The sequence below is a fragment of the Mirounga angustirostris genome, unplaced genomic scaffold, assembly GCF_029215605.1.
Source record: "Mirounga angustirostris isolate CCGP_5_RB_7025 unplaced genomic scaffold, mMirAng1.0.hap1 SCAF_8, whole genome shotgun sequence".
Classification (NCBI taxonomy): domain Eukaryota; kingdom Metazoa; phylum Chordata; class Mammalia; order Carnivora; family Phocidae; genus Mirounga; species Mirounga angustirostris.
Window position 1 is genome coordinate 56304064 of NW_026991716.1, and position 22484 is coordinate 56326547.

At 34.2% G+C, this 22484-nt stretch overlaps 1 protein-coding gene across 1 annotated transcript in view; it reads right to left on the minus strand.

Annotated features, from left to right (window-relative positions):
• EYS (eyes shut homolog) overlaps positions 1 to 22484 on the minus strand; it is a 164857-nt gene that overhangs the window by 40398 nt on the left and 101975 nt on the right. Inside the window, 1 exon segment of the mRNA XM_045865411.2 lies at positions 9491 to 9605. Coding sequence (XP_045721367.2) covers positions 9491 to 9605 — 115 coding nt within the window.

Sequence of the window (22484 nt, forward strand, 5' to 3'; positions counted from 1 at the left end):
TGACTACCCTATTACTAAGAGAGATGTCTCCTGTTGGTCAGTTTGTGGAGGTTGTGTTCTTCCTACATAGAAGCATCCTTCCAAAGAGGTTCCCATCTGCTACACTTGGCATGACTTGCCTTTGCTGAAATTTTGCTGCCTTCCCTGGAAGAAGGGTAGTCCTGTACAAAGAAACAAAGATATCTACCTACAAAGAGCTTAAATTTCAGCCTAATATACACTTATAGACAATGAAAAAGATATGTGAAGAACTATACTGTTATCTGGGAAACTGGATGGCAATGGTTGTTAAAAAGAAACTAAAAAAAGGAGATGACATGTATGAACCAGAAGTGAGTATTTAACATTTTCCACTGGGTGTCTATGGAAGAACTCACTGAAAAGGTAAACATTTGAGAAAATACCTAAACAGAATGAAAAACCCCACAAACCAGAAATTTGGGTCAAAATCTTTAAGATAAAGGCCCTGAGGCAGAACAGAGTATGCCTGGTTTCTTCTGGGAACTTCGAGGGCACTGTTGCTATTTTAGTGTGAGCTAGAAGGAATATGAACATTGAGCCTCCGGTTTAATGCTTACCTGATCTAGCCCCTGAAAAGCCTAATTTTGTGAGACTTCAAATTCTTGTGTGCATATGTGTGTGTGAAAGAGAGAGAAAGAGAGAGGGAGAGATTGAAAGAGAGAGAGAAATATTCTGTTTAGATTTTCTGTTGTTGCAACTAAAATTTTAAAACTCTAACTCCTACCCCAAATGCAAATTGTATTCATATGGAATTCTAATTTGAGCTTTACTTCTCTCAGTGTTCAGTATGAGTTTGCATAAGTCACGCTTGCTGCAAATTATTGTAAAAAAAAAAAAAGATTTAACTAGAGGATGGAAATAGAGAAGAGGAATGAAACAGATGGTAAAGTTAAACTAGATGAGTTTTAAATTTTGTTTTTTTGTTGGTTCCCCAGTGAAACCTTATAGGAAACTTAAAAAGATGAGATAAAACATAAACTGCTTTCTTATATCTGCATCCCAGGACCAGTTATAAAACAAGAGAACCAAAGGAGCTGTATATAAAGCTCTCATGGTATTTTTTTTGATGGTATAAAAAGCAGCAGTCAACAATTCTGCCATAACATTAGGAAGTTATAATATATTTGGATAGGCACAGACCAGAAATTGTGGCTCTAACTATGTATAATATCTATTAAAATGAAATTAAATTTATTAGTAAATCACTGAAACTCTAAGAAACCCTGAATCATTGCTATGAGGTGATGTAAATAGCATTTAATCGCACAGTGCCTATATTTTTAGTTTATTGTGTGCATAGTATCAATCATATTTTTAATTTAGTGGCTGTAATTTTTTCATTTTTATAAACATGAAAATGACAATCAGAACAGTTCTCTCCCTGTTTGAGTTCTTAATTTTTTTCAATGATTTATTTTTGGTGGCTATTGGAAATCTGACTCTCATTTGGGGTATAACAATTGTTTTATCATGTGGCTATTTATATTATTACTATTGAGATTAATATTGACATTGTGAAAATGCTTGATTAGAAATTCCTCATCACAATTTCAGTGAGAAAGTTCAGCATCCTTCTGCCACTTTAATTATAGAGAAAATGAATTGAAAAAAGGGAAATTTAACTCATGATGAGGAGCATGGCTTAGAATTAATAAGGTTCTGACATACTTTTTTTTTACACTTAATATTGTCCATCCTATTGCATTTAATATAAACTTCCTAATCTTAAAGTAATTATGGAATATGTTTTATCCTTCACAATACTACAATTAAATGTATATTCAAAAGAAGTAAATCATTTTTTCTGATTATAATTTTCATCTAATTCCATTAACAGGAGTAGACCACTTTCACATTGTTGGTTTATTTCCTTTTAGCCCATATTATGCATATCTGTACAATACAAATATCATCCAGCCTCCACTTGCCAACACAACTCTGGTTAACCTTGGTGTTAAGTTAGATCTGGATTTTAACTCAGAGTCTCTCTGTGATTCCCTAAGCCATTCTTCCCCATGATTCTCTGTGGCTCCCTGCTTCCCTGTCCCTGTGTGTATTAACTTGTTCCTAGACTATATAGATTACAGGCCTCAGATATTTCACTCTTTCCATTAAAATGCAAATCTATAGGGAAAATTTACATTTATTTAAAATGACAAAGTCTTGAGTGATTATGGGGATGGGTAAGTCAGAAACTGTATCACCTTGTGCCATCTAACTGGCTCCTCCAACCCCCTGCACTTCTTACTGCCTGGAAAAGCCTGGGCTCTTGATATATAATCTTTCATGATGTCTGAACACTCTGGGAGGTGAAACCCAATGGATAATCTCTGTGGGAGTAGTGCTGCCATGCCTGTTGACCTTTCCCACAACACAGGAAATACATATTTTATTTTATTACAAGAAGATAAATACCTTACATATACACATCTAAACCCAAATTACAGTTAGAATAATATAGCCATTTCGATCTGAGTATTTTCCAAATATCCCAATACACTTGAAAAACATAGTCTAAATTGGAGGTGTATTCTATTATGGGGACACATTATAATATTTAAGCTATTCTCGTTGCTTAATTTGATTATTTCTATTCTAAAATAAACAACAATATAGTGAATATTTTCTACACATGTTTAATATAATCCTGCTTTCTTACTTCAGGTATTTCTAGATTATTACAGCTATTTTCAGGTATTTCTGAATTATTACAGATGAAAAAACTTTAGGTATATACGCTAAATTGCCAACTGGTGGTCCTATTTTCCCTGAATACATGCGAAAATACTGTTGCAATAAATATGTATACTTTTGTGTTTTGATGGAAAAGTATAAAACGGTATGTCCATACTGCCTTAAATGATATTTCATCTATTTGAACATTTTAAAAGTGTGCTTATTTTCCATTTGCATTTTTATCTAAAGATTATTTATAAAAATCTACTGTTGAAATTTATTGTTTTTTCTTTAAAAATTACTGATATAGTATACATATAATTTTGCATGAAGTAACAAATATGCCCCACTATGACAGAGTGTTTTTTAATTTCTTGGCAAGCAATCAAGGGTCAAGGAGATCACTTAGGGCATAGAGCCGAAGTGAAAATAGTAATATTCAAGCCTTTATTCACTTATTGCCACAGTGCTGTTAACAGGAACAAAGAGGCTCCAGGTATTTTTCCCCCCAGAGGAACAACATGAGGCAAGATCCAGTGGCTGCAACACAGATGAGGGAACCCTCTCATTGCCCTGAAGAAAAGGCTCTTGACTATGGACTTGGTGGAAAGGTAGAGAAAGAGGGCTAGGGGTGGAAAAGTATTAAGTCAATGTGGAAAATTTGGCTCAGTCAAGGCCCCCCTACATAAAGAGGTCTCCCTGGAGGCACACGGGAAATGCCCCAGCTACGGCCCTCAGCTCCCCCATAATGAAAAAGGCCTCTGAATAAGGTACATGTGTTGTTGAGAAGAATAAGTAATCTGCAACTGTTGTGTGTACCATTTTGTAGTCATTTAGGTAAGTGGATTGATAGTACTATTCACATTTTGTATATCCCTCCCGATTTTCTGTCTACTTATTCTACCAATTACTGAAAGGAAAGTATTCATCTCTCAAATATAATTTTACTTTTACTTATTCCTTTTTTGGATTATGTCAGTTTCTGGTTCATATATTTTGAATCTCTTTTATTAAATGTATAACTCAGTATGATTAGTTGACCCACTTATTTTTGTGAAATAAAGTCCCCCATCTTTGATAGTTCCTGATATTGAAATCTACCTTATTAATAAAACTATACCAGTATTTAATTTGCCTAATTTTTATTTATCTCTCTCATTATTTTACTTTCAATATGTCTCTATCTTTTTTATATAAAATGAGTATCTTTTCAACATTTGAGTTTTGCTTCAGGTACCATTAATAATCTCTGCCTAGTAACTGAAGTGTGTAATCAATTTATATTTACTGTGATCCTGGATATAGTTGAATTTAAGTGTATCATTTTGCTTGCATTATGCCTGCTCTCTTCTTTGCTCTGAATATAAATATATTTGTTTTCTCCAAATAGGAGGAGAAATAGTCAAATCTCTTCCTAAAATATTATAGTTTATCATATAGTCTCCTTGAATTTGGTCGATATATTCAAAAGTTAATAATGCAAAATTAGAGTAGAAAAACAAATATCAGTTAAAAATTCCAAAAATGCATTTTATATTTACAAGCTAAAAATAATTTGACTATAATATATATTTTATTTTCTTTAATATATCACATTGAACTTAAGTATCATGAAAATATAAATTAAGTTAATTGAATATAAACTATTTCAAAACTTCAATATATCCATAACTAAGATTATTAGTCAGTAGGGAAAAACATATTTTTGAAAAAATATTATAGTGTTAAAAACATTCGTAATGCACATTATCTTCGTCATCACCTAAATTTTAACCCAATGGGAAGGCCAATAGCATTTCCTTCTTGCTAATATTTTATCTAATGAAAAGTCATTAAACTTAAAGTAGAATTATAGAAAAAGCAGATTTGGCAAGGTGATAGTAAGTCCAGTCTAGTTCCTTAAAAAAGAAATTAAAACTGGATTTAGAGTCAGTAACATATAGATAATTGTTGACATACAAGAACAGGTGAGATTTTCCAGGAAGAAATGATGGTGAAGGAAGAGAAATTTAAAAATAAAAGTCAGAGATAAATTCTCAGAGACTATCTCAAGACAAAACAGAAACCAAAGCCCAAATATAAATAATATAATATAAAAGAAATTCAAACCAAAGCAGGAAAGACATTTCAATTAGACAATTTCCTATTAAGGAAAGGGTAAATATATTTTAAAGGAAAAAGAGATGCTAGTACATTCTTTATACTGAAAGTAGTTATGTATAGTACTTAAAAGTATGAGTTGTAGAGTTGCTTGGAATAAATTTAAATCTAGCTTTATCCATCCTTACCAATATGTATGAATTTGGGAAAATATTAAAAGCTCAATAGACATTTTAATTTTCTATAAAATGTAATGGTATTTATGTGAAGATCAAATGAAATAATGACCATAAATGACATGCTGTAATATCAACGTTTTATAGCTGTAAAATGAATGTTATGTTCTTATCCTATGTGTTCTTGCATAATAACATTTTTATATTTTAGCATATGTTTCCAGAAGTATACACATAAATTTGTCCATGATTCATTTCATAAATTGACTTTTTATTACTTTAAAAATATTTTATTAAAATATTTTGTATTTAGAGAAAACAATAAAATGAATGCCATAATCCTACTGTCCTTGTTTACCAAAACAGTTTTAAGAAATAAAGCATCATAAATGGATTAGAAGTTCCTTCTGTACTCTCAATGATCTTTTCCCCACATCTCTTTATAGAGAGCCCTTCTAGTAAAGCCAGTGTGTATATTTCTGATATGTGTGTTTATACTTTTGCTATATATTTATCAATCATAGAAAGTATGGACTTTCTTGTGTATAAAAATTTTAATTAATTATTATCAGGCTATCTATGTCAGTCTTCAGTAAGATTTTGAAATTCAACATTATGTTTTGATATTTAAAATATTAATACTTGTAGCTATTGTTCACTAATTTTAACTACTCATTATAATACCATGGTGTGATTCTGCCATGATGAATTTTTCCACTCTCCTATCCATAGGCTTTTTAAAAAATATTATTTATTTATTTATTTATTTATTTATTTATTTATTTATTTATTTATTTATTTATTATTTTTATTGTGTTATGTTAGTCACCATACAGTATCCTTAGGCTTTAAGTTTGTTTTAGATTTGGTGTGAAAATTCTTGTATATGGCTCTTTCAGTGCATGCCTGATAATATTTCCAATAGATATATCTGAAAGTGGAAATGCTGAGTTGTAGATATGCCTTACTGTCTGTCGCACACCCATTGGTGTACTTGTAAAGTCATTTCAAAAACTATCCACCAATAAAAAGAGTATTTGTATATCCTAACTATCTCACTAACTTTATTCTCCATCTAGTTTAAGACCTAATGGCATTAGTAACTGTGGTTTTACATATACAGAGATATATTGCCAAGACTCAATTAGCTATATACTTATTTTATAATAAACACACTGCTTAGAACTCTTGTTAATGCCCTTCCAACATAATTCTTACAAGTTAAAAATCTTCATTACTAAACTTTATTTATTTATTTTTTTTAAAAATTTTTTATTCTTATGTTAATCCCCATACATTACATCATTAGTTTTAGATGAAGTGTTCCATGATTCATTGTTTGTGCACAACACCCAGTGCTCCATGCAGAATGTGCCCTCCTCAGTACCCACCACCAGGCCAACCCATCCTCCCACCCCCCTCCCCTCTAGAACCCTGTTTGTTTTTCAGAGTCCATCGTCTCTCATGGTTCGTCTACCCCTCCGATTTCCCCCGCTTCATTCTTCCCCTCCCTCTACCTTCTTCTTCTTCTTCTTTTTTTTTTTCTTAACATATATTGCATTATTTGTTTCAGAGGTACAGATCTGAGATTCAACAGTCTTGCACAATTCACAGCGCTTACCAGAGCACATACCCTCCCCAGTGTCTATCACCCAGTCAACCCATCCCTCCCACCCCACCCCCCACTCCAACAACACTCAGTTTGTTTCCTGCAATTAAGAATTCCTCATATCAGTGAGATCATATGATACATGTCTTTCTCTTTTTGACTTGTTTCACTCAACATAATACCCTCCAGGTCCATCCACGTCGTTGCAAATGGCAAGATCTCATTCCTTTTGATGGCTGCATAATATTCCATTGTATATATATACCACATCTTCTTTATCCATTCATCTGTCGATGGACATCTTGGCTCTTTCCACAGTTTGGCTATTGTGGACATTGCTTCTATAAACATTGGGGTGCACGTACCCCTTCGGATCCCTACTTTTGTATCTTTGGGGTAAATACCCAGTAGTGCAATTGCTGGATCATAGGGTAGCTCTATTTTCAACTTTTTGAGGAACCTCCATACTGTTTTCCATTTTTTTTTTAAAGATTTTATTTATTTATTTGAGACAGAGAGAATGAGAGACAGAGAGCATGAGAAGGAGGAGGGTCAGAGGGAGAAGCAGACTCCCTGCCGAGCAGGGAGCCCAATGCGGGACTCGATCCCGGGACTCCAGGATCATGACCTGAGCCGAAGGCAGTCGCTTAACCAACTGAGCCACTCAGGCGCCCGCTCCATACTGTTTTCCAGAGTGGCTGCACCAGCTTGCATTCCCACCAACAGTGTAGGAGGGTTCCCCTTTCTTCGCATCCCCGCCAACATCTATCGTTTCCTGACTTGTTAATTTTAGCCATTCTGACTGGTGTGAGGTGGCATCTCATTGAGGTTTTGATTTGGATTTCCCTGATGCTGAGCGATATTGAGCACTTTTTCATGTGTCTGTTGGCCATTTGGATGTCTTCTTTGGAAAAATGTCTGTTCATGTCTTTTGCCCATTTCTTGATTGGATTCTTTGTTCTTTGGGTGTTGAGTTTGATGACTTCTTTATAGATTTTGGATACTAGCCCTTTATCTGATATGTCATTTGCAAATATCTTCTCCCATTCTGTCGGTTGTCTTTTGGTTTTGTTGACTGTTTCCTTTGCTTTGCAAAAGCTTTTTATCTTGATGAAGTCCCAATAGTTCATTTTTACCCTTGCTTCCCTTGCCTTTGGCGATGTTTCTAGGAAGAAGTTGCTTCGGTTGAGGTCAAAGAGGTTGCTGCCTGTGTTCTCCTTTAGGATTTTGATGGACTCCTGTCTCACATTGAGGTCTTTCAACCACTTGGAGTCTATTTTTGTGTGTGGTGTAAGGAAATGGTCCAGTTTCATTCTTCTGCATGTGGCTATCCAATTTTCCCAACACCATTTGTTGAAGAGACTGTCTTTGTTCCATTGGACATTCTTTCCTGCTTTGTCAAAGATTAGTTGACCATAGAGTTGAGGGTCCATTTCTGGGCTCTCTATTCTGTTCCATTGATCTATGTGTCTATTTTTGTGCCAGTACCATGCTGTCTTGATGATGACAGCTTTGTAATAGAGCTTGAAGTCTGGAATTGTGATGCCGCCGGCTTTGCTTTTCTTTTTCAATATTCCTCTGGCTATGCGGGGTCTTTTCTGGTTCCATACAAATTTTAGGATTATTTGTTCCATTTCTTTGAAAAAAGTGGATGGTATTTTGATGGGGATTGCATTGAATGTGTAGATTGCTCTAGGTAGCATTGACATCTTCACAATATTTGTTCTTCCAATCCATGAGCATGGAACGTTTTTCCATTTCTTTGTGTCTTCCTCAATTTCTTTCATGAGTATTTTATAGTTTTCTGAGTACAGATCCTTTGTCTCTTTGGTTAGATTTATTCCTAGGTATCTTATGGTTTTGGGTGCAATTGTAAATGGGATCGACTCCTTAATTTCTCTTTCTTCTGTCTTGTTGTTGGTGTATAGGAATGCCACTGACTTCTGTGCATTGATTTTATATCCTGCCACTTGACTGAATTCCTGTATGAGTTCTAGCAGTTTTGGGGTGGAGTCTTTTGGGTTTTCCACATAAAGTATCCTATCATCTGCAAAGAGTGAGAGTTTGACTTCTTCTTTGCCAATTTGGATGCCTTTGATTTCTTTTTGTTGTCTGATTGCTGTGGCTAGGACTTCCAATACTATGTTGAATAGCAGTGGTGATAGTGGACATCCCTGCCGCGTTCCTGACCTTAGGGGGAAAGCTCTCAGTTTTTCCCCATTGAGAATAATATTTGCTGTAGGTTTTTCATAGATGGCTTTTATGATATTGAGGTATGTACCCTCTATCCCTATACTCTGAAGAGTTTTGATCAAGAAAGGATGCTGTACTTTGTCAAAAGCTTTTTCTACATCTATTGAGAGGATCATATGATTCTTGTTCTTTCTTTTGTTAATGTATTGTATCACATTGATTGATTTGCGGATGTTGAATCAACCTTGCAGCCCAGGGATAAATCCCACTTGGTCATGGTGAATAATCCTTTTTATGTACTGTTGGATCCTATTGGCTAGTATTTTGGTGAGAATTTTTGCATCCATGTTCATCAGGGATATTGGTCTGTATAAACTTTATTTATTTTTTAAAGATTTTTATTTATTTGACAGAGAGAGACACAGGGAGGAAGGGAACACAAGCAGGGGAGAAGCAGGCTTCCCGCAGAGCAGGGAGCCCGATGCGGGGCTCATCCCAGGATCCTGGAATCATGACCTGAGCCGAAGGCAGACGCTTAACAACTGAGCCACCCAGGCACCCCTCCATTACTAAACTTTATATAAGTCATGTTTAAATATACATATAAAGATATAATTCTCTGGTTTAGATTAATAAAAGCATTTGAAATACAGACTGCCTGAAGCTATTGTATTTTCAAGTGCTAAATTACTCTGCCATGTATTAAATTACTTACTCTGAATCTTCCACTTATATTGAAACACCATCCTTCATTCAGACAGTTGATGCTGAGCAGTCTACAGTGGTCAATTACTTTCTCACAGTTTTTTCCAGTAAATCCTGGCAAACAACTGTAAATACATCCATGTAAATAAGAAAAGTTACAATTTAAATATTTTCACAAAAGCCTATTAACAGTTTGACAAAAATAATAATGCTTTGTTTAAATTACATGCAACATATATTATTACCTGATATTTTTAATCATTAATTTTGTCTATGCATGCTTGTGTTCTTAGCAAAGGAGAAAAAAATTATTTATTTAGTGAGAATCAGAGTAAACTGCGTTCATTTAATAGTCTTAATATTATCTTTTGAGAATTTAATAGTAAAACTAATTTTGGCCTAACTGAATATTTAACAATAAAATATAAGTTTTGGAAAACTATTGGAATAAATAAGACAATTTTTAAAATGTGAAAAAAGGGTGACAAGTGAGATTTCTAGTGCTAGGAAAGCTATTATGTACTGATGATGTGCTACAAGGATTTAATGACACACATAAATTTGAGACATAGTATAAACAGTTACAGTGAACAGTAATAGTATGGTCACAGGCTACTTATAGGGTTTTATTTATAGTCATCTTTACTTTTTTTCTAAATAAAGCAATCTTGCAGTGTAAGTGCCTAGGAATAAGCTTTTTTTATGTTAACTGATTTAATTAATTAATTAATTAATTTTTTATTATGTTATGTTAATCACCATACATTACACCATTAGTTTTTGATGTAGTGTTCCATGATTCATTGTTTGTGTATAACACCCAGTGCTCCATGCAGAACGTGCCCTCTTTAATACCCATCACCAGGCTAACCCATCCTCCCACCCCCTCCTCCCCCCTAGAACCCTCAGTTTGTTTTTCAGAGTCTATCGTCTCTTGTAGTTCATCTCCCCCTCCGATTTCCCCCATAAGCTTTTTTGATTGTAATGGCAATGCCTGACATTAAGCTTTTGATTGCCAAGGCATCCATTTCAGACACCCATCTCAAATAAACATATTGCCATCTGTATGACACAGAGACTAGCTACACAACAAGATAAGAAGACAGGCCTTCCCCACCCATGAAGTTCTCTTTATACAAATCCCTGTGTAACTAAATAACTGGCCACTTCCTTTCCCGCTCTCTAACTCCCACTCTTTCGTTCTAAATTCACCAGTAAAGAGTGAATCTGTGAAACCGTAGGTGCCCCACTCTTGACCCCAATAAATGCACAACCCCAGGTCCACATAGTCTCTCTTTCTCGCTCTCTCTGCCAACAACTTGGCTGCTGGCCTGTGGGTATGCCCTTTACACCCCAGTACTTGGGTAATAACCTTGTTTATCAAAGATCCCTGATGGTTGGTGCAAAGCACATCTTGCAAGCATAAGAACCACAGAGGACACAACATTGGCTCTTGTGGGGGAAACATATATGGAGGCTGCCAAGAGTAATATCAGCCCTGGTGAGTGCCCCAGGTGTTCCTAGCTGATAGCATCTCAATAGATATGTTGAGACACACAAAACAAATCTGGATTCCAGGTTACTGCAATTCATTAGCTGCAATCAATAAGATGCTAAGAATACATGGTGTATTGTCTTCCTTTGCCCTCACTCTCATTAATTTGTGAGAAATATTCCTGTACTTTAAATCATGTTTAGCAAACTTTCTATTGAAAGTGAATGGAGCTCCAAATTAAATGACAATGTATCTCTCTAAAGTAGATACTAGAGATTTTAAGGCCAAAATAATACTTTTCTTCTTCTTTTTAGAGAGAGTGAGGGAGAGTGCGTGTGGAGGGGGGCAGAGGGAAAGAGAGAGAAAGAATCTTAGGTATGTTCCATACCCAGCACAGAGCCCAGCATGGGGGTCGACCTCATGACCTGAGCAGAAATCAAGAATCAGGCACTTAAATGACTGAGCCACCCAGGAGCCCCCAAAATACTTCTTAAGACTAAGTTGTTATAAACTGATTTAATAACAAAGTGAATTATATCATATATTAATTATTTCAAATATCTCATAAGAACACAGGGTAATTTCATAAAAGAAGGAATCAAAGGCCATGTTGACACAGTTTAACTGAAATAACATCAGTAAAATGCTTTAATAATTCTCTTTTCCTACTGTTCAAGGTATAGCCTGGCACTGACACCTTGTAGAATTAAACATTCCCTCATTTATGTCAGGAATACCATCCATTTTTTTTTTAGCACCTACTATGTGCCAGCAACTAGGCTAATTGTTTTAACACTATTTTCTATTTTCTCATTCAATCCTTATAAATCCCATGTGATACATATCATTACCACTATATTAAATGAAGGAACAAACTCAGAGAAGTTAAGAGATTTACTTTGGTCATACAACTAATTTTAGAGCTGTTATTAAAATTAAATATGGTCTTAACTTTAAAAGTATTGTATCTGTTACTCTATTAATAAAACCTGTTAGGACATGTTTACCTTACTTCCCTCATTCTGAGGATCTACCTAGAAACCCAGAAATTATTCCAAGTACCACTTTGTTGTGAAAGGTATCATTCCCACCCTTTCCTACTGGGGATAAGGAGTAGCAGGAATAAGGAAACACCAGAATATCCTCAAATTTTGGTGGGTTGTACTTATCATGTCTCAATTCTCCTTTGAGAGAGAATGAATCAAACTGTCCAAGACTAGCTAAAGACATGTGTGTTATTTGGTCTTATATTGTTCTGGAGTATGGTTTCCAAAGAGAAGGATCAGAGCTATAAATTAAGTGAAGAACTAATATTCAGTCCTTCATGAGATCAGATCAACAGGTTGCTGAATGAAGATTAAGGAGCAGCAACTCTGAGAAAGAGGTTTCTAAACAAAGCAGAACTTACTAATTATGAACTATTGTGCCAAAGTGTTAGCACTCTCACAATATACTAAGAAGGAAGCCCCAAAACACCATCTTTAAAACTTGGCCCAGGGAGGTTTAACCCAAAGGCAGAGGAAACCCATAATGAGAAAATTTTCCTGTTGAGTTACGGCTATCAACCCTCCATGTCTAAATTCCTACTCCTAGTTTGAAATCTAAGAGGAGTTTTTGAATCTCATCCTAATGATATCCTAACAACTCAGCCTGCAGCCAGGGAAAGAAAAGGCTTAAATAGTATTCTTGCCACTTAAGAATTTAAACCAGAGAAAACAAAATCAAAGAAAAATAAATAAAAGCAAACTCTAGAATAATATGGACGCTTTGAGAAATTCTACTACAAAAGTGCAAGTAAACATGAAAGATGCTAAAGATAAAGGGAAATACATAAAAGAAGAGAGAAATTTCAAATAGAATAAACAGTTCAGCTCAATAAGTTAAACAGATAAGACTTTTTATGAAATATAATATAGAAGATAATATGGTGAGATAGTATATAAATAGGGAGATGACTTAGTGGCTAACAAAAATTAAAATAGAGCCAAGTGAGTTAAGAAAGAAGTGCTTTGAAATAAAAGTAGATAGAAATAAAATATGTTCAATATAAACAATAAAGTCTGAATTGTCACCTCACTCCCCCCCAAAAATGTCAAAAGTAGGGTACAATTCATACTTGAGAATATATAGCAAAAAGTGAAAGAAAAAGAAAATATAAAAAATGAACACTTAAAACACAGTGAATCAGAATATTTTAACAGTTTGAAACACATTTTATGAACTGGTCTGTGTGAATATCAGAACATAATAGCTAATATTTGGCAATTTAAAAAATCTGTAAATTTTATTATATTTAGTTTTTCTACCCTTTCTTCATTCATATTTTTACCTTGAAAAATAAACTATATTGGCCTACTTACACATTCCCTATGACATTACAATATTAAGCAAAACTGATTTTTTAAAGTTTTTTTACAGGACATGTACAGCACCTAATAATTTTATTTTAAATGAAGATTTAGCACAAAATTACACTGACTACACTTCACATCAAGAAACAAGTACTACAATTAATAAGACTAGAGTCATTTATTTAAAAAGATCATGAGAAAGATATTTTTCTGGAATGTATAATTAAGAAATCAAGGGAAAGAACACAAATACACAAAAATAAAAATGCAAAAGGGAATATGAGGACAAATGGAAGCTAGCAACACTACATATTCCTCAGTGCAAATATGCTAAAACGTTTATGTTAAAACATAGATTGCCAAAATTGAATAAAAATGAAAATAGCTGAATAGAACAAAATATTTGGTGGAACTAACTAAAAGATGCTAGGCTTATTTATTTATATGGATGAAGAATTCCAATTCCTATGAAATAGATGATTCTCATGGTATGTAAGTTTTGATCCTTAGAAAATGTATGCTAGCTATCAGAATTTGAATGCAAAAGCCTCAAAATGTACAACAGAAATAGTTACCACTAAACTCATATTTGAAAATGAAAAAAAATATGCTGTATTCATTGACACAAAATTCTATTTCTAGGACTTTATCCTGAAGAAATACTCAGATGTAATAAATATACATTTATATCCATATTTTCCCCATGATATTCCAAATGAAGCACCTACAGAAAGCAGAAACTGCTAATGTAAGAAGTCATTCTAGCCCACCACCCTAGTCTATCACCACTGTTCCCATAATACCAATAATCCAAGGACATTATAAACAAGAAGCCAATTCCTGTCCAAATTGTCCATTCTTCTTCAGAAACTTTGGTCATCAAAAGTTTCACGTTAATGAATCTGATTCTAATTGTATATTTAAAAATATATATTTTATTTAGCTAATTTAGTACCAATTTAGGGTTTTTTTCATACATAAAGTGTAGATTTTGCGCTATCCTATTACTGTTGAACTGAGAAGAAACATGCTGTTCTCAGGCAACTGCAAGTGGTTCTCCATGACTAGAGTTCAAAGTAAATAATGAGAGTAGCAAGAGATGAGAGGAGAAAGAGATCATGAAGGAATTTGTAAGAGTTACCAATATTCAGAAGTATCAAAAACTTAAGAGTGAAAATCAGGAGACTGGAAGTAGGGAATGGGAATGAAAGAAAATAAACAACCAAGTATTAAAAGATGAAAGAAGCCTTGTATGAATCAATAGTAATATGTTATTATACTGGAGACTGTGATCAACTTAAATCTTTTTAACTGAAGTTCAAAAAAAAAAAGTGAGATTGAGATGCTTCAGAGAGACAAAGCGTTGTCAGGTAAACCTTTAGCTCTGAAATTAAGAGGAAGCCTCATCTCCTTACCTTCAAAAATGCTGTTCCCTCCTAAACATTCCCTCATTTATGTCAGGAATATCATCCATTTTTTTCTGCCATCCACTGGTATATGTGGGATCATGTAAATCCATGGTGCTTCTCATGCCACCACTTCTCCTTATACTGTGATCATTTCATAAACTCAAACTCTCCAGAGCCTGAATAACAGCACTAACCTTTCATGCCGGCTCTACTACAACAGCTGCCACTCTTCCCAGAACATTGCGTCAACTTTACTGCCCATACCTTCACGTCTTTTTGACCCTAACCATGCCAGACTTTCTACTGTGCATGCCAATACTACGGTCAACTCAGGCTGCTTCTCAGCTTTCCACTGCCCATGGCTTTGCTGACTTCACTGATAACCTTTATTACTCAAACTGTTCCTATAAAGTAGCTGGGGAACTGTTCTACCTCCTTAGAGATCCATGCATTTAGAAGAGTCTTATAGCAGAGGTCTGCATACTTAGGTCCTTTTGGTTTACATATAGCTCTTTACAATCAGGAGATCCATGGATGAATCCAGGCACTGGTACTCATTTCCACCCTTGAGATAAATTCTCCTTGTTGGAAAGAAATATTATTTTAGGGCTTCGGAGATCCTTTCCTCTTCTTTTTTTTTCTTTTTCCCATCTCTTCCTTCCTTCCTTCCTTCCTTCCTTCCTTCCTTCCTTCCTTCCTTCCTTCCTTCCTTCCTTCCTTCCTTCCTTTCCTCATAGTTCAGAAAAGCTCCCCCACCCCCAAAAAAAGAAAAGAAAAGAAAAGAAAAGGCTCCAAAACATTTACATTCCGTTAATGGTAAACTTATATTTCTTTGATGTAAAGCCAATCACATAATGTTTACTATGTTTTTTGGGGGGGAGGCAACAAAAGTTCATTGTTTCACAAATCTGGATACATAATTTTCCTCGTGGAACGCCGTATTTCTTCCACATGATGTCTACTTTCCTATCCACTAACAAATCCCGGGGATTTGCTCACATAATTTATTTCTTTTAGTTCTAGACCTTAAATACAATTTCCTCCATGGATGTCCCATCTGCTTCAGGAGCCCTATTTTAGCACCTATTTTATATATGTACCTTGATATTCTATCATTATCTATTTATGTTCACCTATGTGAGTATATGAACATGTATGTACACACATGCACATGTACAAACATACATGTACACATTTTAATTTTCATTTTTAATCCATATTCCCTTTTGAAATTTTTATTCTAGTCCATTTTATATTTAGAAAGAATATTTTCCAGTTATCTTCTTCAGATAGGTCACCTGGGTGATAGGTTTTCTGATTGTCTGCATAAATATAAATATTTCTCTCACCACCCAATATATAGTAGTCATGTGTAAGATTTCGAGGAGGCAGTATTTTCTCTGGGTAGTCTTATAGATGCTTTCTAAAGCTATGTTATACCACTGTCCTGAAGCGACTAGTATTGAAAATAAACAATGTGATGCCATGCTGATTACTTTTCCTTTGTAGGTAAATTGTTTTTTCCTGCCTTAAAGCTTGATAGATATTTCACTGTGTGTTTTTTATCATCAATCTAGCTTGGATAGAGTGTTTTTAATACCCAGACTCAGCCCTTGCTCCAGCTCATAGAAATATTCTACAACTTGATTAATTATTGCTTCTCCTCCATATGTTCTTTTATTCCTTCTAGAGCTGCTATCATTCATACGTTAGATCTCCTTGATCTATTCTCCAAGACACTCAACTTTCTTCATCATGATTCATTAACTAATTCATCCATTAAGCTCTTCAATAAATAATCCTTGAGCTCCTTCTGTAAGTAGTTATTTTCCTAGCCATGGTGCATATTCAGTGAAAAAGTTTGTTTTTTTTTTTTTTTTCTTTCCTCATGGTAGAGGACAGGAAATAAAGACTTAGATAAAGAATATTTCAAGAGAAATGCAGGTTACAGTATATGGCAAGCACAGGTTATTGCTGTTTTCCCAAAGTATGCATCATGGACAGCTTCATGGGCAATTACTATTTCATAAGACCAGGATAAATTTAGGGTGAGGTCATGTATGTACGTGAAGATAAAAGCAGATCCCCACGTATTTACTCTTTTCTCTACTTTAAAATATTTCTTCCATAAAGCATTCAAGATTTCCATAATTTGGATTACCACTTTCCTTCCAATTTTCCATCCACGTCATTAATTGATTAGTATGTTTTTTAGTTGTAGTCTTGATATGTATGTATATCTATGTGCCCTCCTCTGGAATCTTTTCACTTATTTTAACTACAGTTATCTAATTTTATATGACCTCTCTCTCCTCCAGAGATTCTAATATCCTCAATTTGTGATCGTTTTATTTTAACTCATGCTCTTTTCTCTCTGGCCTCTCTTGCATCCAGAATTTTTCTTTGCTAACTCAGTGTCTTAAGTGCAGTATCCTTCAGTGAATGGAAGGAAAAATTGGGCCAAGAAAGTTGAAGAAACCAGGACATCAGTCCTCTCCTTACGGTCTCTGAGGCCAGAGAAATCTGGCCTCTTTCCTCCTTGGTATCACTGAGCAAACTCTCACTGAGAGTCTACAGTCCTTAAATTCAGAACTTAATTGACTCTTTATGGCAAAGGAGAACAAGAACACGTAAGTAGGTTGATTTCTGACCTACCCTCAAATAGTCAGTGTTTATACTGATGAAGTAGCTGCTATTTTCTGGTTATTGTTCTGTTGTCCCTCTGCTAATTTACAAATGCTTCCTAGCTCACAAAGCAAGAGAATCTGCATAAATTGCTTCTGTTGAGATTGTCAGGGAAGCTAAAACTTAACCTATTTATCTGATCAAGTTGTCTAGCAATCATTTTGGTCAAAAAAGTCAGCTGTTTAAGTATGGGAAGAGGAGAAAGAAATGCCATTCAGTTTACCATGTTCATGGAATAGCCAATGTATAATTATATTTTTGTATGAAACTATTGTTTTATAATAAATATTAAAGTAGTAGGAAACAGTAAATATTTTTAGAGGGTAGAAGGATGTAAACTAGAAGGTAAGAAGGATGTAAATAATTGTGATGAAAATATCCAAGGTGTTATTTTTAGTGGTAAAAGGGGAGCTAATATATAGAAGAACAGAGGACATGAATAAGATACATGTAAGGAAAAGAAAAGAAAGATAATGGAAATAAAATATGATAATGGAAAAGCTAGGAGAAAATAACACACACTTTTATCTTCTTTTCTTTTTCCTCCCAAAATGATTTCCTATAACTACTTGAAATGTCTCTCCATTATTGGGTTACAATTTGTCAATTAAGCCAATATTTATTAGACAATTAGCTTTACTCTATTTCTTGGATAGAGTACCACAAACTTTGTTCAATGACCTATGGAATACATACTACTGGTTTTAATGAGAAATTAGGCTCTTTTGGGGACACAGCATTGAATAAAACAGAGTAAGCAAGTTTCATCATCAGCATTTTGAAAAATACTTCATCTAATGCAGTAATACTGGCATTTACTACATATATTTATTTTTAAAGTGTAAAGAATTCACAAAATAAAATGAAAATCAATGAACCTAAATAATTACCACATTTTAAATGCAAGTTTTTAAAATATATTTTTCAAAACCCCAAGGAAAACATAAGCTTAAGAAAATTAAAAATGAAATGTTTCAATGCTGTTATAAATAATTGGTAGGAAAATTATTAATGTATTGAAACAATGAAGTAACCACTCCATAAAACAACAAAAATGAAAATTGAAAATTAAATACTATTTGATTTTTTTAAAGAGCTAGCTTCAAAAATAGTATGTCAACAGTGTCACTTATGGATTGCAAGCATATTCTTGCTTAAAGTTTTCTAGCTGCTGAAATGGCTCTTTCAAACTCTAAACTATTCTAGGAAATGGAACGAGATAGTTATAAAATAACTCTAAATAATTTTCTCTGACTCTGTTATCTTGAGATACTCCTATCACTTGTTTGAAGACTTGGAGGAGGTTTAGCTACATTTTTTTTTCCCCCTGGGTCCTTACCATTCAATTATGCGTGAGTTGTAATTTTTGTCACAAAGAAAGCATTGTGATTCACTTTTGTCTTCTTTGGTTTCATAATCTATAGATGGAAATTCTGATGCAGAGTTACTTGTATCAATTTCAACACTGTCATGTACTTATTCCACTTCTTGGAAAAAAAACCCTTTGAGGTAGATAGACTTATTCTTACAATAGAAGCTTTGCAAAACCACTATATGCTTGCTTACTGTAACTTGTTAGGGCATAGACAAATGTCTAACTTATACACTACTCATTTTATCACTTTATCTTTTCTGCTTAAACTGAGAAATTGAGTCATCGCCTGGATCTCAAAACATATATGATTCATATTTCACAGTTCTTTAAGCCTTAAAACAATATTATTAGACAAAAGTAGCTATATTTTCTAATGAAAATTAGCATGTATACTAATTTATAATGTTAATATTATGATTTATAATTTATAAAAACACTATAAGTTAAAGTAGAGAGAGTAATTGAGAAGAACTATTTTCAGAATGTTTATCAAGATTGACAGGAAAGAAATTTTGAGGAGACAATTGAGCAAAACACCCAATGATGTGTATATCAAGCTACCATAGTTTCTGGGGGAAACGTCCTTTAAATAGGAGACCAACAAATACAGAGGCTTGAAGTAGGAGATGTTAAGGTATTCCAGAAACTTCTCAAAGACCAAAGTGGCAGGAATTGAGTAATGAAAGGGAATGTGTTGGAGAGATAGGCAGAAGCAGTTTATGGCTAGACTTATAAACATTTTAAATAACTTATATTTTATTTAAATGTTATGGAAACCTGTTGAATGGTAGTATCAGGGTAGTAACATATGAAAACAAAAAACAAAAAACAAAAAACAAAAACCACACTCTCCTGTGTGGAAGAGATTATAAGGAAGCAAACTATCTCAAACTTAGTTTAACTGTAGTTTTACCATCTAAGATGATGGCAAGTCTGTCTTCTAATTGTTCAGGCCGAAAATTATACAGCCATTATATTTACTTTTTTTCTCTTTAACTCAATCCAGTATAAGAGGATATCCAATTGATTCCATCTTAAAAATGTATCCATAATTCAAGCACTTCTTTTCATGTCCTCTCCTATTCTGGTCCAAGTCACTATCTTCTCCTATCCAGATTACTGCATTAGCTCCTAATAGATCTCTTTACATCTATCTATGTCACTCCACAGCTCAACACAACAGTCAAAGTACCATTTTAAAAGATAAGGAAGATAATGTCCTTCATTTGCCAGCAACACTTCCTATTTTATTTAGAGTGAAATTCTAGAGTGGCATGCATGGTCTGCAACGGTCCCTATCTCTGGTTTCCTCTCCATTTTCACTACTTTCCCCTGCTTTCTCCAGACCAGTTACACTGGTCTCATTACAGTGATCTCAGTAGCCAGGGATTGTGCTTGGGATACTTCCTCTGTCACGGACATTTTTTCTCCAGAGAGTTGCATGTTCCATCATCTCACTCAAATCACTGCTTTCTTAGTGAGGCTTTCATTCAATGTCCCACATATACTTAAATGAAGTCAAAACAAGGAGGTCAAGTGGGAGGCTATCAAACTGTTCCAGATGAGAATTTTTGGTGGCTTGAACAAGGGTGTTGACTTCATAATGATAAAAATGTTCATATCCACGAAATGTATTTATGAGAGAACTTAAAGTGTTTGCTGATGATGGACAAGAAGTGGGCTGAGATAGAGACAGAGAAATCAAAGGTAAGTCTAAAGAACACTGACAGGAAAGCAGGTTTATCCAGGGATTGAAAATAAACCCATTAATTTGGAATATATTAAGTTTGAGATGACACATTAGACATGTATGAAAGAAAGTGGACCCAGGTTTACCCGATGGGATATAGAGTTAAACAGGTTTTGTGTTTTCAGGTCAATAGAACATAGAAAAAGAGAAAAAAAAGGAGTTTAAGAATGGATATATGGCTATGCTTTGTAAAAAGCAAAATGAAGACCAAGGCCAAGGGTGATGGGCAGAGGATAGTGAGTGCAAACAAATAATTAGAGGTGCCTGCTGGTTGTAGGAAAAAAATTACATAATTTTGGTGTTAAAGTACACAAATGAGTTAACTTGAAATACATGAATTGGTGATCAGAGAGTAGAAACTTAAATCAAAATGTTGTAGGGTACGCAATTACAGGTCAGGATAAATTATAACATATGACCATGGGAAATTTGCCAAGATCAGGAGGAAGAGGAAAAGTCATTACAAAATAATTGCAAAGAACGTAAGTAACCAAGGTGGGTGAATTTACAAGATGGATATCAAAGTCATCAGGGAAGATGACAACAGTGGTTGAGAAAAGGACAGCAAGCCAGATGCTAAAGCCTTTAGTAAGAGATGGGCAGGAACTGAGAGAAGAAAAGATACTTGAAAAGGAGCCTTGGGAGGAAGGAACAAAGAGTTAGAGACTAGTATAGATAATGTCCTATGCTAAAAATAGATAGGCTTTTCAGAGGAAGAAATATGGTCTGGATATGATAACAAGGGCAAGGCTTTCTATACATTTCCTTTCACAGGTTGTGGAAGAAGGAACAGTAGCTACCTAAGGGAACTATACATTCTCAGGTTTCAGTTAGAAAAAGAAAGTATACAAAAGAGAATTTGCTGCTAACAACATGCGATCCAGAAGGCATAGCAAAATAGTATTGGATATTAAGAAGTATTTGATGTTGTGCAGAACATTATGGGGCTAAGATTCATTTGATCAAGTATGCCATGGAAAACTTAGAAGTCACACAATGTTGAGTCAACCTTTATGCACAGAGGTCTGCACTAACTTCTGTTATAATGTTTCATTATTTATTATTTACAGGGAAATTAATAATTCCAGGACTAATGCGATGACGATCATACTGATGTGAACATATATTGTCAAAATGAAGCACTTAGGGGATCAGATTGAGAATGACTTCTGTCAATTATAATTCCCTGAAAATATAAAATTATGCTAACAATAGTGGAAGCTACTTTTGATGAGGAAATGTCAATAATGTCCTAGATATTTTTAATTGTAATATAGTTGATAACCAGCATCTACAATGATAAAACTATAAACTTTAACAAACTTTTTTCTACACTAAATTTCAGAATGATTTATTCAAAAGAGGAAGTTAGCCTTATAAATATGGCTATTGATTTCAAGAGAAGAAAATGCAGCAGCCAGCTTTTGATATAATTAACTCCAAGAAATTGAGGTGTCCTATTAGTTGAGAGTTACTGAGTGACCAAGTGGAGGCCCTCCATTAATTAACAAATTCTGATCCAAATGTGTGATTGCTATTTTAAAACACATCTTTCAGACTTAATGTGAAAATATAACTTTATTATATGTTGAAAGGAAATATGTTGACCTACGCATTTCTGTGTATATAGTGTTCTATTTGAAAGTCACATCGCATGCTTAATTAGGTTTGCTTGTGACACAAACTGAAAACCCTAATTCTATCCATGGCTGACATGGTGAGACATCATGCAAACTAATGAAATGCTGAAACTGACTTGAGGAAAATAAATTGTGTTAATACATTGAGTTGACACTTACGCAGGGCAAACAGGCTCTAATTGCAACTCAGTGAGTAGGAAAAAGGAAAATTAAAAAAGGAATAAGCTGTGAGAATAAAATAGAGCATCATTATCCCATGAAATATCTTAGAATTTGGGTGGAAAAAATAAAATTTAGAA